The 20,365-nt window shown below is 31.5% G+C and overlaps 1 protein-coding gene across 17 annotated transcripts in view; it reads right to left on the minus strand.

Moving 5' to 3' along the window:
- LOC146995590 (inositol polyphosphate-5-phosphatase A-like) overlaps positions 1–20,365 on the minus strand; it is a 214,360-nt gene that overhangs the window by 35,625 nt on the left and 158,370 nt on the right. For 15 of the 17 annotated variants that reach the window (XR_015043160.1, XR_015043161.1, XR_015043159.1 and 12 more), the window contains one exon: positions 7,722–7,825. The exons of the other annotated variants lie outside the window; for them this stretch is intronic. Coding sequence is in view for 12 of the 15 variants with exons in the window: in XM_085824465.1 (XP_085680591.1) it covers positions 7,722–7,825 (104 nt within the window). In the remaining 3 variants the exon portion in view is untranslated. The remainder of the gene's footprint in view (positions 1–7,721; positions 7,826–20,365) is intronic. 17 annotated transcript variants of the gene reach the window in all.

Consider the following 20,365-nt stretch of genomic DNA (forward strand, 5'->3'; position numbering starts at 1 on the left):
CATAGGACTGTGTGTAGATCCCTGTTTTCAAATTTTTTATACGAAAAGAGAATTTTAAGTAATATATCTAGTTTTCAGATGTATAATGTTAAAATTCATAAAATGGTGAGTAATTAAAATAAAATATGTAAAATATGCTTTTAAACAAGAAATAAGGTAATTAAAGTATATATATAAAAATATTTATAAAGCATAAGTCATTTAAATACTCTATAGAGCATTATTAAACAATGCATTTATACTTCGGAAATTTCATGGATTTAGGCCCTATAGCAAAAAAGCCCCCGGCCCTGGAGAGACGCTCGTGTAAGACACTGCCGGCCTCAGCGATAAGCGCGCGTTTTCGCTACCCGGCTCGAAGGGGTTAAGGATGAAAGTTATCACCAGAATTGGCTGCTGTCATGACACTGGTGTTGCTTGGTAATATATGAATTTTGAAATACCCGAGCTACCTCTACAGAAAAGACCTAACCTTGTGTCAAAGATTCCAAAGCGAGACTAATCGTTCTGGTATGTGCAAATGTTACAGGAATGCACAAATTTAAACTTTACACAATTGGGAATAACACAACTTTGACTTTTAAAAGAGTAAAATTTTCTCTATCATCGTTTAAATATAAAAGCATGAATGACAGAAACATTAACAAATGACTGATTTTGAAAATCATTTCATACCAGATACTCAGCAAAGTTTGAAATTAGTTGATTCATCGGATGATGCAAAATTTTAGCAATTATAGACAACTGTTCGGCTCATACTTTACTTAATGTTTTAGCTAATGTCTCCATCTTTTTCTTTCCTCCAAATTAAACATAAATCATTTGCCCAATGAGTATCAGAGTGCGTTGTACACTGATGCAGATGTAAGATAGTCTTTTTAAAACCTATGTTGAATTTTCAGAACAGTAACAAGGCCATTCAAGAAATTTTCAAGTACACTGACATAAAATCTGCTTCGTGGATCATTGGAAGGTCATAGAAAGATGTGTCTGAAGATACATTTAGAAATGCTTGGAATAATTTATTGCTAGCTGCCATATTTCACGGTGATGATGATTACAACAATCACAAAAATTATACACAAGCTGAAGGCAAAATTTTCCAATTAATGGAATTTGTGAAGGAATGTGGAAAATTAAGGTCAGATCAACGCCAGCCATTCGACGTGTGGTCAGTTCAACACCATACTTTTTTTTTGTTTTTGTTTGACGCCATACTTTTCATATTTTTATTTATTTTTAGATTACGTTTGGACCACCATTCAAATAAATTTGGTGTCATCATCATTTGGTGTTTCACACCCCACATTATGGGAATTCATAGATGGTCTCAGGCGTGTTCAAAAATCAATTGATCAACGTTACGAACAATTTGTATGTAGAGATGAACCGCCGCACAAGTGGAATAGGTATCTGTGAGCTCATATGAGAATTAAAGTAATAGTTGAAGATTTTGAAAATCGAAAAATAATAGAATACCTGAAAGGTGTGACGCATAACTTTGCAATGGATTAGTATAATAACAGTTCTGCGATGTAATCTTATTTATGTGTAATCTTATTTACCTGTAATTATATTTGTCTGCAATATAACTACTTTGTAACCATATGTTTTTTTACCATTTGCGTATTTTGCATTTTTGATGCTGTTTTCTGAAATAAATAAATAAAAAAAAAAAAAAACCTCCTTCATGTCCCGGGGCCTTGACGTTGGCGAGGGAGTTTCTCATTAATCTGGGACACAAACAAAAATCTAGAACACTTTCACACATATACACACATATATTTATTTCAAATATGCATGCAAACAATTGCTAATTCAATAAATAAAAATCAGTCATATTACTTACTTATATAATTTCATATTTATTCTATAAATAAATAAAAATACTAAAAAAATATGGCGTCAAACTGCCTTGGCGTCGAAACGACCTGCTTCGTTGAGTGCCATTTGATATGAGTTAAGCTTGTGTCAAGAAAGCATACAATAAACTAACTAGCCAGAGTTACATTACAGACATGAAAAAAAACTGTGGTTTTTCCCATATCTTCACAAGGACTTCAGAATTACCTTACAGCAAGGTAATGCACAATCATGGAAGCAATCAATGTCAATACTTCAGCAACACACAAAAGGTTACAATTCTGCCTTGACTGTTGGATTCACTAGATGTTTTCCCAATTGAACATGTCTGGTATACAAATACTGCACACACTGGAATAACAGAGACTACCAGCAGCTGCAAATGATAGAACTCTGGCAACAAATTTCAGTCACATGGATTGCAACATCTCAAGATACTGTATTTCCCAGCATATGAAACACAGTGTGATTTATCAGGTTAGAATTTAAGAAAAATACTTTGGTCAGACAGAAGAGGATCTATAATTTATCCTTAAGGTTTTATTCCAAGAATTTTTCTTAACTGATATCCCAGATATCATGAAACAGGCGAAGATTTTGCAACTATAATATTCGAGGACATGTCACACACATTTTAATTTAGTATATTGTTTAGGTTGAGTGTCATTTCCTCGTAGTTTTTTTTTTTTTTTCTTGCCATTTTCCTGAAGTGCAACATTTACGCTGATATGATCTTTCTTCTGGATATTACGCTACGTAATTTGCTGATTGCGTTGCTACAGCCTGAATCTGTGGTGCCACGACTTAAGATATGGCCAATGACAGACAGCCACTGCAACCTCGATGAGCCAAACCACTAGATTCCCTGAAGTAATGTACAAGAATTTTTAGTTTTGTTACAGTCATATAGCCTAGGCATATTTTCACCTGTTTTAGCATATGAAATTGTTACAAAGCTGAAACAGCTGATTTCCCTTTCAGATACAACAATTTAACCAGAAATTCATTATTGAGCAATACAACTGACAGTGACTCATCAAAATTAGAAAATATAAAAAAACTAAATTTCAGCAGATGAACAGCTTAATCTCTTTGGCATTTCAATTACCCTACAGTATATATTCCTACTTGTATTCATTGCATATATTATGGTCAAAGTAAAAAATCCAGTGATTATTAATAATAATCCAGTTGTTGGTTTAATGTGATAAATAACACAAAATAATCACATTTACTAATAAATATTTATAATCATCAATGGGGTTTGGTCAATGCAAATAATTAAGCATACAAAACAGAAATTTCGAACTCTAATGAAATTTTAATGTCATGCAAACATGCATGAAATTAAAAAATGTCTTACAACAATGATTACTGTTATTTATTACATACTTTAGCATTTTTCTTAGCAGTGAAATTCAATCAATGAAAAAAAAAAAAAATGTTTTATAGCAATGATTACTGTTATTTGTAAGATACATTCATTATTTACTACATCAAATAAATTATATTATGAACACCTTACAGCAACAAAAAATGCAAATAAATTGCATTATAAACACACTGCTATTACATTTTAAAGAAATTATTAACGACTGTGAAATATGAATTTACGGAGGGTTTCTGAATTTTTCCACTGTAGCGATTTGGGCTACCATTACTTGTGCAATTACAATATTGAAATCCCTGACTACGTAAATTTCTTATGAGCACATTTTCTTACTTATTTTAATATTTGTAACTTTATTGACTAAAATAAAAGCTTCCTAGCATACACTAGAATAATTCTTTGGTTAGAAGTTGGTTTAAAATGCCATGTTTTGAGCTTAAATTATTTTCATTTTGTTTAAAAATTGTAACAGCTATAATTCACCTTATCAGCCTTTCCCATGCCATCCCTCTGGTATTTTTATCCAAACGGTTTCTCCTAAATTAACAACTGCAGGTTTTAACTTAAAAAGTGCTAACATGTTTTCTTCTTGCTTATTTGGTGACAGTTTAGCACAGCGCTAAGTTTCTTGAATAATTTCTGAGAATTCATCAATTCTTTCTCTTTTCAACTTCAGAATTATGTTGCTCCTTTTCTATTACCCAACACTCTTATTTCTGTTTTTCATTACATCTGCAACAGTCACTACCTCCAAGTCTTCATTCAAATCACCCAGTTCAACTTCCATATTCATTGCACCAGTATCTTTATCCTCGACTGAGATTACTTTCTGAGGATGGATATCAGCCTTAGACTCTTAATAATGCCAGGTATTCTTCATCTTCAATTCCTATTAACTGGCAAGTAGGTTCTTAAACATGCTTTAGCTTTACAGCTAAATATAGCTTCATACGTGCTGTGATCTCTTTCTAAGCAATGTGCACCATTTCTCACAAATTGAATAAACTTTATGCCTTCTGACCACTTTGTATGTTTGTTTCCAAATCAGCAAGTAACACCTCTTCAATATCTTGTTTCAATATTTTTATTAGCAAATTATTTACCATTGCCAGTCTTAGCTCTCCATAACGTGAACACATCCAGCAGATGATAGGTAACTTAATTTGCTTTTAATGCCCTTTACTGAACAATTTTCATTACATGGTCTCATTAAACCGTTATAAACTTAATGTCTCTATTCGCTTCCGACTGTAAATCAGTAAGATCAATTTGACACCTTGGATTCAATTTAATGCTTTTAACAAAATAAACAAACAAAAAAGTTTTATCTTGTAACGAATTGTTTCTTTTGACAAAATTCACAAAGATTTAAATATATCAATTTTAATCACAATCTGCTTATATTTTGTCTTAAGCATTTTTATCATTCTATTGCACCCTCCATGGCCTCCAGAAAAGCATAAAGTATAATTAGGTCTTTTTTATTTTTAGCTGCAGCAATATGTTTTTTTAACACAACCAATTCTTCACAATATCATACCTTGATAGTCAATGATAATCTTCTGGTTATTTGCCAGAAGTCTTCTCTTCATTTTCCTTCTCTCTCTAGGGGAAAAAAAAAAAAAAAAAAAAAAAAACTTTCTAACTGAGAATTTTTTCTTTTTTCGATTTTAGCATATCAAAACCATCATCAAAATGTGCCCTCTGAAATCTAAATCATCATCCACTGTGCTTACAAAGAGAGTAAAATTTGTCAAAATTTGGAAACATTTATGTGTATGCTAGCAACTGACGAAAGTAGTACCAAATTGAGACACAGCAGAACACAGAACATTTGTGAATGCTGAATGTAAAGTACATGTGAGTGTTTTGAAAAATGTAAGTGCCTACAGTAGATTTTATTCAGTTGTGGCCAACAGGCAAAAACAAACATGAGTGTTCACCACCACTATTATACATTTGCAATTTCGTTAGGTGTTGATGCAGGAAAATCACACTCATGCATAATGGCAAATCTCAAAAGGAACCCACTGAAAATTGTTACACTTCCCTTCATTGATGGTAATTATTAATAACAAATGATTCATGTGATAAACTCTCATAAATTATTAATTTGAAGTGGTTTGTTATTATTAATAACTGAGTTTTAAAAATACCTGACCATAAAATATATAATATATGGTTAAATGGGAGGTTTTATATCTTGATTTACTACGTTAAGTTAACTACAAAAAAAAAAAAAAAAAAAAAAAAAAAAAGAATATTTATTTAACCGCTTCACGTGCTTTAACAAATCTGACTACTCATGATTCAGATTTTGTCCCAAACATAAACATCATGAGACAGGCTCGAGAACAGAAAGCAGAGCCACACATAAACATCACGATTCAGGCTTGTGAAAAGAAAGCTGGGCTAGTGAGCATTAACATCGTAATTTCATGGTTGTAACCCAATGTTAGTTCCTATCAGTACACTACATGAGTTAGTCACAATTTTTTATTATACAGTCAAAAGTCGTTAATCTGGACTCGTCGGGACTTCGGCGATTCCGGATTATAGATCATCAGTTTAAATCTGGTCAGATGGCATGCAGAAATTATAAAATTAAAAATATGAAACCGTAATAAAGAACAATTATGAAATAAAGAACAATTATGATCTAAAGGGTATCAAAATTTACAAAAAAAAAAAAAAAGCTTAATATTTATTTGTTTACTTTATTAAACATTTCTTTCAATGTAAGTTGTTTAAGTTGCTTCGTTTTTTATGTGATAATACATTCTCTTTAATTCTATAAACAGACATAATTTCTTCTTCAGTTACAAAGTTCCGCTGTTCAAGTCCTATAATTGCTGTGTCGAGAATACCGACTAACTTCTCAATAGCAATTTTTTCGTTTTCAATAACCTCTGTCACTTTCTTCGCTATCGGAAGCGAATTATACTGACGAGGAATTTGATTTAAATCATATCAAAGATGGAGTACATCGAGATGAAATACTACATTTAATAAGGAATTATAAGCCAAATAAAATAAAAACATCTGCCCTGAAGATAAGGATAGTGCTGACAGATCAACTTCCAATTCATTGCGCGCCGCGGCGTTAAAGATAAACAAAGTTTAGATAAACAAACGTTAAAGTTTAGATAAACAAAGGATATGCCTTTATCCATTTTTTGCAGCAATTCCACTTTTTGTTTAATAGACTTTGAAACATACTTTCGCTTTGTAGATCCTTTACATATTAGTAAATATATATCAGAAATTCTATTTGACATAATCGAAAGTTCAAGCTTACTTTTATAAAATTGCTCTAACAGTCTGCAAAAAATAATAAGCCGAATCCAATTCGAAGATTAAGGAACATTGCAATCTGCAACAATAACTGAATTAGATCATTTTAGCTTAGCTTATACCGTCCGTTATACATTAAAAGTGCATTCGTAAACATATTTTGCGCATGCGCACAGGCATATTCGCAGCCGTAAAGGTCTTACGCGCATGCGTCAATACGACGCATGAGCAGAAAGTTTGTAGCTTTGTGGTCCGGATTATAGATCATTCCCGATTATGGGTGTCCGAATTAACGACTTTTGACTCTATAAATGATATAATTTTTATTAAAATTATATATTAAAAAAATAATATATTTATAATATCTGCAAAAGGCAGAAGAATTAAAGTTTACTTCTACTAAAGTTTACTTACTTGAAGTATTATTTATTTATGAAATATAATTTTGAAACTGTTATTTATTACAAAATATATTTATAATATCTATGAAGGATTAAAGTTTACTTCCACGCCACCAGTATCGCACAAAAGTGAGTATAATACAGGCATTTATGCTTCGGCTTGTATTGTGATTGTTCTCAAGCATCAGTCTGGCTTGTTTACCAAACATTGACCCATAACACTTGAGCCCAAGTTTTGTCGAGGTAAATGGCATGGGAAGGAGTAAATGCAACATAAATCTTGAAAATATCAGCATTGCTTTCAATCATTAAATATGATAATTAAAAAATTGAAGCAATGCAGAAAAATGGTGGTGTGTGGTGTATTTAATTATGGCAAAGCACACTAGGCCTATCTGGCTAAGAGGAGGGATGCGTCCGTGGAGGACTTTCTAAGGAAAAGTGACTCGTATACACATTACACATGGGGAAAACCACGAAAACGTCCACGCAGGCAGCCCGTTAGCGGGATTCGAACCTTCGACCGAACTTCCAGTGTTCAGCGACTTTACCGCTTGGCCGCTGGTGGGCCCCGCTGCAGAAAAATGAGAAAGATAAATTTTTAAGCAGGTGTCCTTTAGATGTATCACAGCACTTTCTACATTACACTGCCTATTATATATATATCACAGTAATTATTTCAAAATTTTGGAAAAAAAAAAATTCTTGGCATGTGACTCAGTGTTTCCCCCATGAAAAAAGCAGAAAAGCAGAAACTAACGAATTAATGTTACCTCAGGAAATATCTCTGTGGGAAATTTTGATTTTTCTTTCATTCCAAAATGCTCAATACTTCCAATATAAACTTCTTTCCCTGTCAAAGGTAAGTACTTGTGGCCTAGACAAGTAAAAATATCATGATTTAAATTATTTTATTTAAAATATACTGTGCATACAAATGGTGAACATAAGTGTGATTTATTACAATAAAAATACACATGTAACAAATCATAAAAGCAGAGCAGTTTTTAAAGATCTTTTTATTTTATGCATAAAATTATATACAACATATCATTTTCAGTAATACCAGTATTCCAGATTAGTAATTCTTAAATTGTTTGGGCCCCAGCCATTTGAGTAAAATTGTTAACTCATGTTCTGCACCTCATAAGAGGCAAAATATAAATTGTAGTCTTCAGATTAAACACAGTACAAAGTCTCCAATATACGGAATAATCTAAACTCTGGACCTCAAAGCCACCAACAAAATTTATTCTTTACGAATTTTTTTTATGCTTCATACATGCACATTTGATTGTTTTCCCCATAATAAAACATGTAGAGTCCCGATTCTCAATTTCACTTCGGCACTAAATAAAATACCTTGCTATTGAAGAAACAATCATTTTAGCATAAATTTGTGTAATCAATAATTTGGTTCCGTATATGTGTATCTACTTGGCATACATCTCAAACAGAAACATTCTACGTAAAAACATTGTTGATTTTAAAACTTTTATATCTCTGATGCCAACCTGGCAAATTATTATTTATTATATTTTACTTTCATAACCGTATGTTTATCAAGACATGACAACATGAGTAATGACTCATTCAACGATGCCTAAACAATATTTTTATATTAGTAACTGAATAACAAGGAGTATGGAAACCTTTCATGTTGACATTTACGCTTGGCGATGATTACAGATGCGCTAAATGTTGACAAGGAAAAATTTAACAAAAATGTCTTTCCATATGCTAAAAATAGATTTTGTTAATGATGCTCATAGGTCAAAAGATTACATGTAGTGCTAATTGTTTAACACATAAATGTTACCGAGATTGTATGGTCCCGAGATTGTATGGTCGCACCTGGAGGCAGAATATATGGAAGAAAAGATTGTTGGAATTTAGAGAAGCACCGAGCAACAAAATTAAGGGATAAAAGGATATCTGGAATTTAAAGAAAGCTCTGGGATCCAAAATTTAGGGGTGGCAAAAATTTAGAACTTGGGGGGAAGTGCATGGTAGGAGACTTTAGGACCCATGGAGACTGCACCAGGCGATAAGATATCTAGTGCTGGCCCTTGATAAGCCTCAAGTATCTGCGGGAATTATTTGTTCAGGACTCCGATAAGTCTTAAACATGTGTAATAAATAGACATGAGCATAATAAATAACTAATAATTATGGCTTAATTGCCTCAGTGTGCTATAGAGGCAAGACAAAATTAAGCGGAACAACTTGTCTTTCATCATCAATCTCATAATACATAGCCAATAGTGTATGGCGGACGCTATTAAATTAGGCTAAAATGATTTCGATTCCAAGGAATTTCAATTCATGTAGCAGCTTGTGCAGTTCCTTAACCTTCTAGTTTGATCCAGCTTATTATTTTTTTTGCAGGCTATTTTTATTACAGCAATTTTATAAAAAATTAAAGTTTCAACTTTCAATTATGTCGAAAAGAGTTACTTATTCTGGAGTTGCAACAGGATCTAAAAAGCGAAAACCTACTTCGAAGTCCAATAAACAAAAAATGGAATTGCTGCAAAAAATGGATAAAGGTATACCTGTCTCAAAATTATGCGAGGAGTATGGCATTTGAAAGCCAACTGTATATGACATAAGATAACAGAAAAAGAAACTTTTTGAATTTTTTGTGGATTCCAACACCCACAAACATAATATAACAAACTCGCATAACAGAAAAATTATTCGTTATGCAAAAAGTGAAGATTATGGCAAAGTGATGACTGAATGGGTCAGACGGTGTCACAGCGAGGCATGCCATTGACGGATAAAATGCTAATGGCTCAAACTAAATTATTTGACTAAGAAATGAACTTACAAACTAAACATATTCGACAGGTTGGTTAACTAAATTTAAAAATCGCCATAGTATAAGGCAATTAAGAATTTCAGGTGAAACAATTATGATGAACTATTTGCAGATGAATTCATTGAACTCATTAGTTAAAAGTTATCTCCAGAACAAATTTGCAACACAGATGAAACTGGTCTTTTAGAGCAATATGTACCGTAAATTACCTTGGACACCTTTACAGAAAAGACTCCAACTCGTGTCGAAGATTTCAAAGCGAGATTAACAATTTTTGCATGTGCAGATGCTGCAGGAACGCACAAGTGTAAACTTTTCGTAATTGGAAAAAATACAGGACATCAAGAATTTAAAGGAGTAAAATGTTTCCCATCATATATCATGCAAATAAAAGAACATGGGTGACAAAAGTGTTAATGAATGGTTGGTTTGAAAATTATTTCATACCCAAGGCTTGGAAGAATTCGGTTGGTTTACGGAGGCCTGACGTAAAAATTGTTCTGATTGTAGACAACTCTTTGGCTCATATGCCACTCAAAATTTTAGCAAAAGACAAAGTAACCGTATTATTTTTTCCTCCAAATTGTACGTCCATCATTCAGCCTATGGATATTATCAGAATAGTGTGCATGCTGAAAATGCAAATATAAATTAGAATTTTTTCAATCCTTGTTACACTTCTTGAACAATGGCAAGACTATTCAAGAATTTCTGAAATATTTTAGCGTAAAATCTACTTTCTGGAGCATCACACGATCTTGGGTCTCTTCAGATACTTTAAAAACTGCTTGGCATAATTTATGGCCAACATTTCATGTTAAGGATGATGAAGATGACAGCCGCAAATGTGAAGGCTTTCAGATATCTTAAACCAAAGGTTAAATTTTCCAAGTAATGGATTTTTAAATGAAATGTGGAGAAGTGGTAATAAACAAAGATGATATAACAGAAGTTTTTCATTGCAATAACAATGCTCCAATCATCAATCAATTAACGGACAGCGAAATTTGTAGTATGATTCTAAATCCAGAAAATACCACTACCAATAGTGAAGAAAGAACACAGAAGTTATTGAAACTGAAAAAATTTCGATTGACAAGTTAGTCGGTGGTGATGTGGTGTATTTAATTATGGCAAAGCACACTAGGGCTATCTGCCTAAGGGGAGGGATGCCTTCGTGGAGGACTTTCTAAGAGAAACTGGCTCGTATGATAGTTAAACATGGGGAAAACCCCGAAAACACCAATGCAGCCAGGCCTATCGCGGGATTTGAACCTCGGACTGAACTACCAGTGTTCAGGAACGTTACCGCTCGGCTGCTGGTGGGCGACAAGTTAGTCGGAATTCTTGACATACCAACTACAGTACTTGAACAGCAAAACTTTGTAACTGAACAATTATGTCCGTCTATAGAACTGAAGAGAAAGTATAAGCACAAATAACGAAGCAACTCAAACAATTTACAATGAAAGAAATGTTTAATAAAGTAAACAAATAAATACAGTATAAAATCCAAAATCTGGATGTCCATTATCTGGAATGATCTAAAATTCGGACATCAAAAACCTCCAAAACATTTTTACTCGTAGGCTTTACACATGCATATTTGATTTCCCCCTCTGCGCATAATAAAACATCTGGAGAGTCCCAATTCTTAATTTCACTTCAACACTACATAAAATACCTTGTTATTGAAGAAAGAATCATTTTAGTGTAAATTTGTATGACCAGTAATTTGGCTCTGTTGCTGCCTATCTGCTAGGCACACATCTCAAATGGAAAAATTCCACATAGATCCATCATTGATCTGATGTCAACTTTGCAAATCATTATTTATTGTACTTTCCTTTCATCACTGCATGTTTATCAAAACATGACAACTTGAGTAATGACTCACGTAGCGATGCCTAAACAATTTTTTTATGTTAGTAATTGAATAATAAAGGAGTATGGTAACCTTTTATGTTGACATTACGCTTGTCAATGATTACAGATTTAAGTTAAATGTGCTAAAAATGTTGACGAGGAAAAATTTACCAACAATTTCTTTCCATACGCTAAACATAGATTTTGTTGATGATACTCATAGATCCAAAGATTACATTTAGGGCTATTTGAATTAAGAACAAACGATTTGTTATTCATATAAACCCAGAACCAGCGCCCATATGGTTGCATCGAGTCGCAGAATTTAGGACCCACAGAGACTGCATCAGGCAGTAAGATATCTAGTGCCGGCCCTCAATAAGGCTTAAGTATATGTGGGAATTTATTTATTCAGAACTCTGATAAGCCTTACACATGTGCAAGAAATGGGCAAAAGTATAATAAATAACTAAACTAATACAATTCAGGCTTAATTGTCTCAGTGCGCATTAGAAACAACATAAAATTTAACGGAACAATTTGTCGTTAATCGCCAAGCCCATGATGCATAGCCAAATATGTATGGTGTAGGATAGCTAAATTTGATGATGATAGCTGCTAATTTTAAAGGTTTTCAGATATCACAAAACAAAGGTGAAATTTTCCAATTAACGGATTTTGTAGAGAAATGTGGATATGCAATAATAAATGAAGATAATATAAAAGAAGGTTTTCATTGTGATGACAATGCTTCTCAATCATCAATCAATTAATGAATGGCGAAATCTGTAGCATGGTTCTAGATCCAGAAAATACCACTACTGTTTGTGAAGAAAGTTACAGAGAAGTTACTGAAAATGAGAAAATTTTGATTGACAAGTTAGTCAGAATTCTCGAAACAGCAGTTACAGGACATCCACAATGTAACTAAACAAGAGATTATGTCTGTCTACAGAATTAAAGAGAAAGTATAAGCAAAAAGAACAAAGCAACTTAAACAACTTACATTGAAAGAAATTTTTAACAAGGTAAACAAATAAATATTAAGTTTTTTATAAATATTAAGTAAGAGGTTGGACATATTTGAAAGAAGATAAGTGACATTTACGTTTTACTAATAGTTAGCTTTATGTTGATTTTTTTTTATGTCTCATTTTGTCACATACTTGATCAGTCTAGAGCAGAGGTTCCCAACCAGTGGTACGTGTACCACTGGTGGTATGCAAGAAAAAAATAGGTGGTACACAAAGAAGCAAAGTATTTTAAACTATTTTTTTCAAAAGTTAAAATCCCAACATCCTGATTGAGTTTTTTCTCTTAACACTCGTAAATTTATGTGATCTGCGCTTTGTTCAAGATTGATGGTGGTAGTACTTTGTAGTAATGGTACTAAAGGGTTTCAATTTTTGTTTAGATGGTACACGTTAGTCAAAAGGTTGAGAACTGCTGGTGTAGAGGTTTAATAACAGGTAGATTTTATGTCAAACGGCAGAGGTTAAAATGAGAAGTAAGATCATAATCAGCATGATTCATAACAAAAGACTGAATATTATCACTGCTGCTGCTTGTCTAGAGAGAGACCTGCTGATTAGAACAAACTTGAAAGGCCTGATGTAGGCACGGTTAGCAAGTGTTGAAAGTTAGTCAAGCTCTGTTTGATGCAGTTAGTGTCATAGCTTTGTGCAGAATTCCACGGGTTGTAACCCAGTTAATATACTTTCAGGTTCCAATAAGCCATTCAAGCACCAAAGTTGATAAGTTGTATTATTTTAAGTCTCACTAGATGCAAAGAATAAGTTTTACTTGAATTTCTACATTTTTGTGTTTTATCTTGTGACCACAGTGAATATTAACCACTGGCGCTACGACTAAACTTCACGGTTGCGGTGCCATGCGCTACAATATAACAAGCGGTAAAGTGTCTCATTTACGCAGCTCCGCATCTGTGAGTACAATCCAGAACTGTAACTCGAGAAATAAACAATCTCGTTGTTAGGCGACGTGTGCACCACGTTATTTTCATTTTTAGGCATGGTTTGAGACAAAAGCATCTTGACGTGCGTGGCACGTCTTTTTAGCGCAAGTGATTAATGAAAGGCAATAACTCGCTTTAATACATGGAGATAATTTTTAAGGGCAAGCAGTTAGTTATAAATAATTAAATTAGGTAAATAGGTAACCTTAGTCACTATGCATTTACATGGCCACTATTAAATTTTTTTTCCAACAATATTTGTTAAAAAAGCCCTATTAAAATCAAAATCTAATAAAATTTCACAGTTTAAAATACATGTAATTTATGACACTGATTCTTAAATAATATTAGAAAAATTACACATTAAAAGCTACAAAACATGTATGTTTGTAACAACAACACTCAACAAAATATTTATCCGTCATTTTAATTTGAAGCCTTCTCAAACATTTTGGCTAGTTTGCTAATATGCAAACCAATGCTCTCACTAGTTTCTGCATGCTTTATCTCCTAACTTGTCAACCACTCCACAATGTACCTATGAGGGTTTACTTGATCTGGTAAAAGCTAAACAGTCCAAAACCCTCCAGACAGATGTCAAGCAAATTATCACTAAGTCTGAAAGTAACTACAATATCAGACAAAGGTTTAAATAAGCCTCTTATTTAAAAAGAACTTAAAACATAAATGCATGCATAAATGATGTGCTAACAAAATCTATTACAGCTCACGGTGACGTAATTAAACACAAATTCAAACTAAAAATGTGGACTAGTGGTCAAAGATTGTACAATTTAATTTAATCTGGTTCAGTAACCCTATCATATGAGGAAACAGAAATGGAAAATTATAGTAAAGGTTGAAATTATAAATAATTGGGTAATTTACATAATAACTGCACATATCTTTGAAGAATAATTTTCTTTATGTAGTCAGTTTCTTTCTTCAGCATGTTTCCTTTTCATTTTAGAATTTTTGGATTTAATTAAAGATGTCTGTTTTTCCAAAAAACACTAAATGCATTTAGAATGTATAGAAAAAAGTGACGAATTTAATTTCTTTAGTAATACGAAATTCAGAAGAAATATGAAATATATATGGTAAAGACCGGTTACAGAGATGGTGTGGCAGAATTTTTAGAATTTAGTGACACACCAAACAACAAAATCTAGAAATAGCAAAACTTTTATAATTTAGAGCAGGCATTGGAAGCAGAATTTAGAAAGGTACTATGCAGTTGAATTTAGGATCCACAGAGATTGAATCAGATGGGAAAATTTCTAGTGCCAGCTCTGTGTATGATGCACTAAGACATATTAGATGGACCTTTTAAATTGTAAGTTTTTTATTTCTTTATTAATTAAAAAATCCCTTTCTATAATCTTTCCTTTCTTTCCAAGTGATAAGATTAGAAGCATTTTTGATATTTTCCATGCTTGTGTCTAGTGAAAAGTAGAGAAAATAAAGGGAAGATAAACATGTTAAGAAAAAGATTCTAGTAGCAGGAGTAAAACATTCAAATATTATGCCTTCATTGTTCTTCCAGACGTTCTCCAAAAAGTAAGAAATTAATCGCAAACTTTCTGTAAAATACATCCATTACGCGTTTATACCATGGAGACATTTTTCACTTTGTCACATATTTCTCAAATCATCTAGAATCGAGGGTCTATAAATCTTGCCTTCAAATCCTTCTAAATTTTCCAAACTGCAATGTCAAAAATACTAAAGAAAAATTATCCCAACCAATTTTGTAACAGCAAAGAGCCAGAAATATTTTGGGGGAAAAAAAGGGGGGGATAAAAGTATAAAATTAATTTTATAAAGAAAACTGACGCATATTCTGAGAATTTTGAATATTCTGAGAGAATTACATCGGAAAAACGCTTACTATGAAAAATTAAAAAGGAGACTTTTTAATTAATTACACAGCTAACTTTGCATTTGCTAAGAGCTGTTTTTGTAAAATGTGCTTTATAGCATTATACCTTGTTTATTTTTCAGATTTAAAATATTGTATAATAAGTTGCCAAAATGAAACTTTATAATATAACAGCGAAAAATAAAAATTGTTTATTTTAATGTTATTTTTAAAATATAATTTCAATATATTACCATTATTTTAATGAAATTTATCAATGTTACAATGTTTAAAAAAAAAATCGTCGAAAAATTCCCAGATTTCAGAATTAAAAATTTTCTATATAAACTGACGTTAAAATTGCCAAAATGTTGACAAGTCGACAAATTTAGAACTGCTTAATAAAAGAATTCACATCCCCAAAAGCGAAAATTGTTTAAGAGCTCTTTATTACCAAAAATGAAATTCGAAATGCTGATGTTTCACTTCTTGCTTTGAAACTCGAGTATCCCATGAAACTCGAGTAAATATTAGAAATACAAACAAATTACAACCCATAAACCCATTCAAAAAAAAAAAAAAAAAAAAAAAAAAAACATCAGTGAATCGCAAAAAAATATTTCTCCAAAATGCTAATTCACACTCAAAATGGCAGTCGTAAAAACAACACAGAAATTTCAGATGATTAAAATTAAGGACCTTCTACTGATTTGGGCCAAAATTAAGGACTTTTAAGGACCAAAAATTGATTCCAAAAAAATTAAGGACTTTTAAGGACTGTACGAATCCTGTAATAGCATATCACAGCAACATAGATAACCACAGAGTTTAATAAATACAAGCATGATTGTTGCTCATAACATGTAATTGAACACTCCTTCAGAAATAGTCTACTCTCCTGTGTAATATTCTGAACCACTTAGAACTGAACTTAAAGACTACTACCACCAATTATGATAACACATGTTAAATGTTCTACAACAGCAAATTTGGATAATCATATGGACTTTTTGAAGTAACCAATCATTAAACATTAGGTGTCTGCTGTTACGATTTTATTAAAAGTTTCTTCATTTGCCCTGCAACTTATAGTGCATTAATGCCTTTTTTTTAATAGTGACTTTCTGTACCTTAATAGAGAAAGAGCCAATGTCTAGAGTGAGACTTGAATCAGTCACATCATAACCATGAGCTTTATCATAAAGAAAAGGTTTTCTACCATTATAACATTAAATCAGATTCCACTTTCAAGAGATCACCATGTTAAGCACTTTAGAATAAAAGAATATTGTAAAAATATTTAAAGCAATATGTGCATAAAAATAAAAAGTAGCAATTTACCTTTTCACTAATTAAATAAATAAAGAAAGACAGAAACTGCAGTACAATGCTTCTTTAACCCCTTGAGGACAAGTGTGCAGGAAATGAAGAGCAACCACAGGACTGAACACCATGCTGAATACTTTTTTGCTTCATATAAATCCATATTTTGGTTACATACTCCACTGTTGTTATTAATTTTGAATTTATTTAGCATACAAATTTATGACACTCTAAAACGTGACATATGTCAAAAATTCCTTTATGCATGTTTTCAGTGCCATTTTGCTGTTCACAGCTCATTTGTTTACATTTCACAAAATGAGCATGTTTACATCAGTGGAAGAATACACACATGCTTTTGAAAACAGCCCTTGTAAAGCTTCTTCTGGCTCTAAAAATAGAAAATATGATAGCGAAAAAGAGCCTAAAGAGGGGAGAGATTTCCTATAAGTTTAAAATTTTAATTCCAGTAATTCTGGTAGTGTCATTAATCAAAATGTGCCTACGCAGAATATAATATTGAAATCAACAAACAGATTCAATTTAGGGAAAGCCTTATTAAGAGGGTGTTTGTGAGCTGTGTAGTTATTTGTAATTTTTTATTAATAATCTTTTTCTCTCATTTAAGAGTGTAAAAATAACTTTAAAAGATGCAGTTTTCCTTTCAACAAAATTATCGGATGCATATTTTGAAAAGCATTCTTCACTTTCTTAAAATATTTTCCTATTTTATCTCTCCATTATGTTTTTCGACACTTGTACCGGTTTTTAAGAACAGATCTATCTGTATTAAAAAATAATTAAGGTATGAGTGCATTTTACTTATTCATGAGCAAATAATCTATACATATAATATAGAAATTAGAAAGAGCAAAATGTAAACAAAAGTCAGAAAGTTATAACCTATTATCAGCACAACCTGAACAACCATTAGTCCCAAAGTATGCAGATTATCGAAACTGTACAGTGTGAGTATATATAAATATATAATTTTCTGTACATGCTACATTACAACTTGAGGCTTAAATACCTACATTAAATTAAATTTGGACTTGGATGTTCCTCATGCTTGGCTTATCCTTTACACAGCAGGTCAAAGATTCACTTAAGAAAAGCAATTCTACTAGAGTTTAATGTTCAAAATATTTCTCATAAAATGTAAGAGCAGGCTTTAGAAAAAATTTAAATGAATACTTATGTTTGAAATCTCCTAACAAAAAAAGAATGACACAGGCATAAATACTGTAAGAAAACTAAAATTATATTTCAGTTCTAAATTTTATAAAATTTACAACTGAAATTATTGTAAAATTCCGAAGACCTTCAAAACAATCAGTTTTTAAATTTTGCACAGGCATAAATACTGAAAGAAAATTAAAATTAAATTTCAGTTCCAAACATCATAACATTTACAACTGAAATTGTTGTAAAATTCAGAAGACCTTCAAAACAATCATTTTTTAAATTTTGCACTCAAATGCTCTATTTGACAAAACTAAATTATGAAACATCACATAATAAAACTAACACACTATGTTTCCTCACATATTTTCCCCTTTTTCTTTTACTAACAGAAAAAAAAAAAAAAAAAAAAAAAAAAAAAGGGGGGGGAAATAATGTGAATAATTTAATTTCCAAGCGATGCAGCTACAGCTAAGAAATTAAGAAATGAAAAAGAGTAGTCATAAATAAGCAACATGTAAATATTATTATTTCTTTAAAAGGAAACCTACATTCCAAGAAGAATACATAGCAGCATTACAGTACCTAATAATATATCTTCATTTTAACTTATCTATAACTTTAATCTCATACATTCTTATTGTTCTTATTCTTATTGTTTTCTCTACTTATTCTTATTGTTTTCTCTACTACTCCTTAGGCCTCAAATCATCCATAAATAATTAGAGAAGCTGAATGTGCAGCTGACTCAAACTAGATTGACTGACCGCTCATGTTTGCTAAACTGTGGCTAGTTGGTTCTTGTATTGGTCTGGCACGAAGTTCAATACAGTGTTGCTACCTTTTTAAAACTTCTGACCAGCATATTTTTAAATGAAATATTTAATTTAAAAAATTAACCTATTTTTTTCCAAATTTATGGTGAATAGAAAGTAAATATTTCTATTATTACATTTATTATTTATAATTATTTGTTAAAAATATTGAACTAATTAATTATGTTAAAATTAATAAACTGCTCTGTCTGCTTTTGCTTTACTATAAAATTCAATAGTAAAGAAACTATAATTGTCTAAGTTAAACAAAAGGTTTAGACAGCAACAAGGCAAAAATTGTGAATTTTATCTCTTTAACTGTTTATTTTCTTTAATTTATGCATTTACCATATATACTATAATATATATGTATATTCAGAACTGGTTGAATGACTGAATAATTAAAACAGAAATTAAAAACTTATAAAGTGAAACTAACATTCACTTTACAATAAATATTTTCAGGTTAGAAATTAAAAATTTCACATTTTGTCACTCGAAACCTTTAGATCAGTTTAGATAAAGGTCAAGTTATATTCATTATCTGTTCCAACAAAATACTCAAAAATATTTTTGCAAATTTACTTTATTTAATCATAATTTTTATAAAAACCGGACAAACTGACAATTAATTCAGATCACAAATCTAAAAATCGGCTTGTCTGGTGAAAACTGGCTTGGTGGGAACAATGGATTAAAAATTTAAGGGAAAGGTTCCGTGTGACCTTCACAAGTAGTTTCCAAGGGTTTGCATAAATGAAAACAATCACCATGTGGAAGAATCCATTTTAAATTTTAGGGAAGCTTGTTCTTTGAATGCAGCAAGGAAAGGAAATCATGCAAATATTTTTTAAATCTTCAAAATCAGGTCCTAAAAGGCTAGGAGATAAAATAGGAGAGGGGGGAATACATGAAGAAATACGGTATATTGTAAGGGTGAAATGACAAGCTCAGAGCACAGATATTTTTCTCTAATATTTAAATGAAAAAGAAATAAGCTATAATGAAATTATTAGAAATGTAAATGTTCATTAAGAATTAAAAGTAATTCTTTTCTGACAGACGTCTTATTTCCAAATAAAATGGCTACAGTATATTCAGATCTCATAATAGTGTGAAATTAATATTGTAAAATCTAAACTTTTTTAAAATCAGAGAAATTTAAAAATACAAGTACAATTTCCTAACTCATTTGAAATCACAGGATTTGGACATAAATGCAAGTCCTCTAATACTCTCATTAAATTTCACTCACTTAAAAAGGTTAAATCACAATAAAACAAACCATTTTTAAATAAATAATTCTTATTCGTATATTAAATTATTACATTTACCTCTTGACATACAAATAAAATAAACGTCTGAACCCCTTGACATACCAATAAAAAAATCTGATGTGTACACCACATGACTTCCTGGTACGGAATGTTAAATTACACGCATTTTTTCTTGCATTTTATTTAAACTTATTAGATTGAATTAAACCTACTTCGCCGACAGCGCATAAACCACAATAGAATAAATGCATTCTTTAAAATTCACTTTGTTTACCATAGCGACACTCTGGCGCT

Source organism: Stegodyphus dumicola, chromosome 9 (assembly GCF_044657685.1).
Source record: "Stegodyphus dumicola isolate Sdum_Otavi_A_Nest chromosome 9, ASM4465768v1".
NCBI lineage: Eukaryota > Metazoa > Arthropoda > Arachnida > Araneae > Eresidae > Stegodyphus > Stegodyphus dumicola.